General features: G+C 37.3%; 1 protein-coding gene across 4 annotated transcripts in view; it reads right to left on the reverse strand.

Moving 5' to 3' along the window:
• mrpl1 (mitochondrial ribosomal protein L1) overlaps positions 1–4103 on the reverse strand; it is a 74992-nt gene that overhangs the window by 32455 nt on the left and 38434 nt on the right. For all 4 annotated transcript variants that reach the window (XR_006312584.1, XR_006312583.1, XM_043696360.1 and 1 more), the window contains exon 7: positions 2254–2354. Coding sequence is in view for 2 of the 4 variants with exons in the window: in XM_043696360.1 (XP_043552295.1) it covers positions 2254–2354 (101 nt within the window). In the remaining 2 variants the exon portion in view is untranslated. The remainder of the gene's footprint in view (positions 1–2253; positions 2355–4103) is intronic.

Raw genomic sequence — 4103 nt, forward strand, 5'->3', positions numbered from 1 at the left:
TTCGACTGGGACAACGCATCTATCCTGGGACAAGCTAAACAAAGACATACCAGAGAATTCCTAGAGGCCTGGCACTCCAACCACAACGCCATAAACAAGCACATAGATCTGGATGCCATCTGTCAACCCCTCAGAAAACGAACAGGAAATGACATCACCACAAACCCCAGGAACCCCATCCAGGAGAAAGATATAAATAGAAAGCAAGAGACAACAGCTTCACTTCACTTGGAGGTCGCCACTGATGATGTTACCTAGTCAGATAATGAAACGTCTGGATATCAAACCTACAGCTCAGCGAGCAAACCTACACCCTAAGCCTCAACCTGAGCTACAAACCTTGCGACATTACAGTGTGTCTGCTGCTGTTGATAATAAGACCATAAGATATAGGAACAGAATTAGTTCATTTGGCCCATCGAGTCTGCTCTGTCATTTGATCATGTCAAGAAAGATAAAACAAGTTATCTGCTTTGGTTAAAAAAAAGACTTTTTCCTATCAATGCCAGTTTGTAAAGTGTTTAACTTTAAAGGGAACAGAGTAGCCATGGGTCACAGAAAGTTAACACACAGCAACAGCAAGCGATTAAGGCAAATGGAATGTTGGTCTTTACTCCAGGAGAATTTGAATAGAGAAGTAAATATTTGAGAGAACCTTGGTTAGACCTCATCTGAAACATTGTGTGCAGTTTTGGTAGCCTTAGAAGGAACAACAAACTTGCCATGGAGGAAATGCAACAAAAGTTCACTAAACTAATCCCTGGGATGGGAGAAATGTTATACAAGCAAAGATCAACGAAACTGGGTCTATATTCTCTGGAGTTTGGAAGAATGTCAGGTTCTCACATTCAAAAATACAAAATTCTCACAGGTTGTTACAGGATAGATTCGTAAAGGATGTTCACCTGGGTGGGAGTTATAAAGATCTTGAATAATATGCAAGCAATTCAAGATTGAATGCGCATGACTTTTTTTCATTCAGAGGATGGTAACTCTTTGGAATTCTCTTCCCCAAAGGGCTGTGAAGACTGAGTCACTGAATAGGTTTGTTTAAGACTGAGTTTGTCAGAATTCTACATATTAAAAGCATCAAGAGATGGAGGGATAGTGCAGGAAAATATTGTGGAAGCGGCTAAGTCCCAATATCACTGAATTGTGGAGTTGGCTCAAAGGCTTACTCCTGCTCCTGTTTCTCTCCATTTTTCTAACAGGAAGCAAGTCTAACAGCATCAATTTAAGAGGTAGAATTGAATATTGGGGAAGGGTCAGGCAGAACCCTGGAGGCAAAAAAAAATTATTTCTGAAGGTCTAAAATGAAGAAGAATGTAGGGAAAAAAATGACATTTTAACAAAAAGTCTTGCTATCTAAATATTTGATTACATTTTATTCTACGCATTTATCATGCCATGAGTTACAAAGCTAGCCATACACAGACAGCAAATCAAATTTATACATCTCAGTTTTCACTTACCATACATTTCTATTAATAATTAGTGATACTCAAGATCTGCTTTTATCTCCTGATGCACAAGACTAATTCTCTCTAAGTGGTATTTTTAGGGACATCAAACAATAAACCATCCCAATTTATTTCCTTTAGAACAAAACAAAACTGTCTAATAATACACTAAGATAGTGTCAAAGTCTATAATGTGTTTAGTGAGATTTAACCTGAGATTAATACAATTTCATATGTTACATATGTGTATTCAAAACAACATTAATTTTAGAGCAGAAATTCATAAATGCAAATGTATGCAACTGTAAACATTGGTGTACTGGATTCATTAGTATTGTTCCAGACTACTTGGGAAGTAGAGATTGCAGTAAATCGAAACACACGAGATACAATAACTAATTATTCAAAAATACTCAAGGATAAATGTTGAATCTGATTAGCTGAATTCGCCCGATTTATTTGAATTTTTTCTAAAATTGTACTTGTTCAGTTTTCATAATCAAGTTAATTACTGCAAAATATGAGTTACATCAAACAAGCTATTTAACAGTACAATATTGTACTAAAATACATGCTGCAAGTATTTAAAGCAGAGTATATTACGCAAGATTGAAAAAACTAAATTAAAGGAGCATTTTGACAAGTTGAATATGTTGCAACTGGATGAACAGACTTGACAGACAGGTTTTACATTTGTCAGTAACATGTTTTCAATCACGAAAATAATGGGTTTACAAATTTTAAATGCTATGCGCTACGTGTAAGAAGTCTTTGCTGTTTTAATAGAACTTACCGTCCCGACTTTAGTTAGAATGTAACAGTCACGCTCCACCAGGTATTCATGACCAGTTTTAAATATTTCTATCATTTCAGGGATATTTAGTCCAACAGAGCCTGGAAAACAAAATGATCAAATACACAAAAGAGGCCTTCAGAGAATCAGTGAGGCTGGATTTTTTTGAATGACAATTTTATATCACTACTCTGCCCCTTTTTTTTTAAGGAAAGGAGAGAGCTCCTTCATTTCTGACAGGGGATTATGATCATGGCTCCTTCAGAAATGAGGAGCCATACTTCCATTTTGACAGATTTTTCATAGTGCGGAAGGATCAAGGGAAGGCAAAACACAACCCTTTTTCACATGTTATTTGCTTTATTTTGAATGTTAAAAGCTCAGAATTACAGTCACTTTGGCAGTTGTTGTACAGAAAGTGTGAAGTTAGGGTGCTGAGATGGTAGGTACCAGATGGGTAGGGGACTAGACTGCCAGATGGGGAAGGACGAGAGTGCCAGGTGTTAAGATTCCAAGTGAGTAGTGGATAGGGTCCCTGGTGGGACAAGATATCAAGTGTGTAGGTTACCAGGGGGACAAGGTTCTGTTGAACAGTCACAGGACTCAAAATGTTAACTGTTTCATCTCCACAGATTTGATTTGATTTATCATTGTCACATGTACCAAGAGATAGTGAAAAGAATTGTATTGCATATTACCCAGGCAAATCATACTACTTTATATAAATACATCAGAGTAATGGAAAAGAATGCAGAATAAAGTGTTACAGCTACAGAGGTGGTACAGAATAAGATCAACATTAACATATGAGGAGCCCATTCAAAAGTCTGATAACAGTGGGGAAGAAGCTGGTCTGGAAATGTTTGTCTGCATTTTTTTCAAACTTTTGTATCTTTTGCCTGACAAGAGAGGGTAGAAGAGAGAAGAACTGAGCAGTAGGGTTTAACATTATATTGGCTGCTTTCCCAAGGCAACATGAAGTAAAGATGGAGTTAATGGATTAGGCAGATCATTGACATACCAAGCTGTATTACATCTGGATAGGATGTTTTCTATGATGCATCTACAAAAATTGCTAACAGTCATTCTGAGGAAGGCGAGGGCATTGGATGTTTTCTTGATTGCAGCATCGACATGGAGCAGGACAGATTGTTGGTGATATTTACTCCTCAGAGATTGAAGTTCTCGAGCATCTCCATGTCCATACCATTAATACAAAGCGAGGCAGGTCCTCCACTCTATTTCTTGAAGTTGATGACCAGCTCCTTCGTTTTTCTGACACTGAGGGAGAAATTCTGGTCTTCACACCAGATGCATCTGATGTTGCCAGACCTGCTGAGTTTTTTCAGCATTTCCTATTTTTGTTTATTTCAGATGTCCAGCATCTGCAATTCTTGGTTTTATTATGCAAAGGTAAATGATGCAATGTTTTTAATAAGTCAGGACGGGTGGGAGATATCAGGTTCATTTGCAGGGTGGTTGTGGTTCTCAGGCCAATATTGTATTTGATCAAGAAGTGTGGATTAAAAACATGTCAAACTTGCCACAACATTTTTAAATGGGAGAGACATGAAAGTTGTGCTGGAGATTACAAGATAATTATGTTTTAAAATGTACCAATTTAAGGTAAAATTGGGATTTTCAAAATCATCCCAGCTCAGGATGTTTGTAGTCTGGTTGCCTTGGGAGTGAAACTTGAACAAGAAATCTGTTGAAATCAAGTTTCAGTTTTGTCACCTTTTCTATAATAACTATAGTAAGCTTTTGAGAGACACAGAAATAGAAACAAAATAGGCAGGTAATGCTGTGAAGAAACAGGATGCTTGTAGGAGTTTGCTTTCTGTTTGAAA

This window comes from Chiloscyllium plagiosum, chromosome 1, assembly GCF_004010195.1.
Source record: "Chiloscyllium plagiosum isolate BGI_BamShark_2017 chromosome 1, ASM401019v2, whole genome shotgun sequence".
NCBI lineage: Eukaryota > Metazoa > Chordata > Chondrichthyes > Orectolobiformes > Hemiscylliidae > Chiloscyllium > Chiloscyllium plagiosum.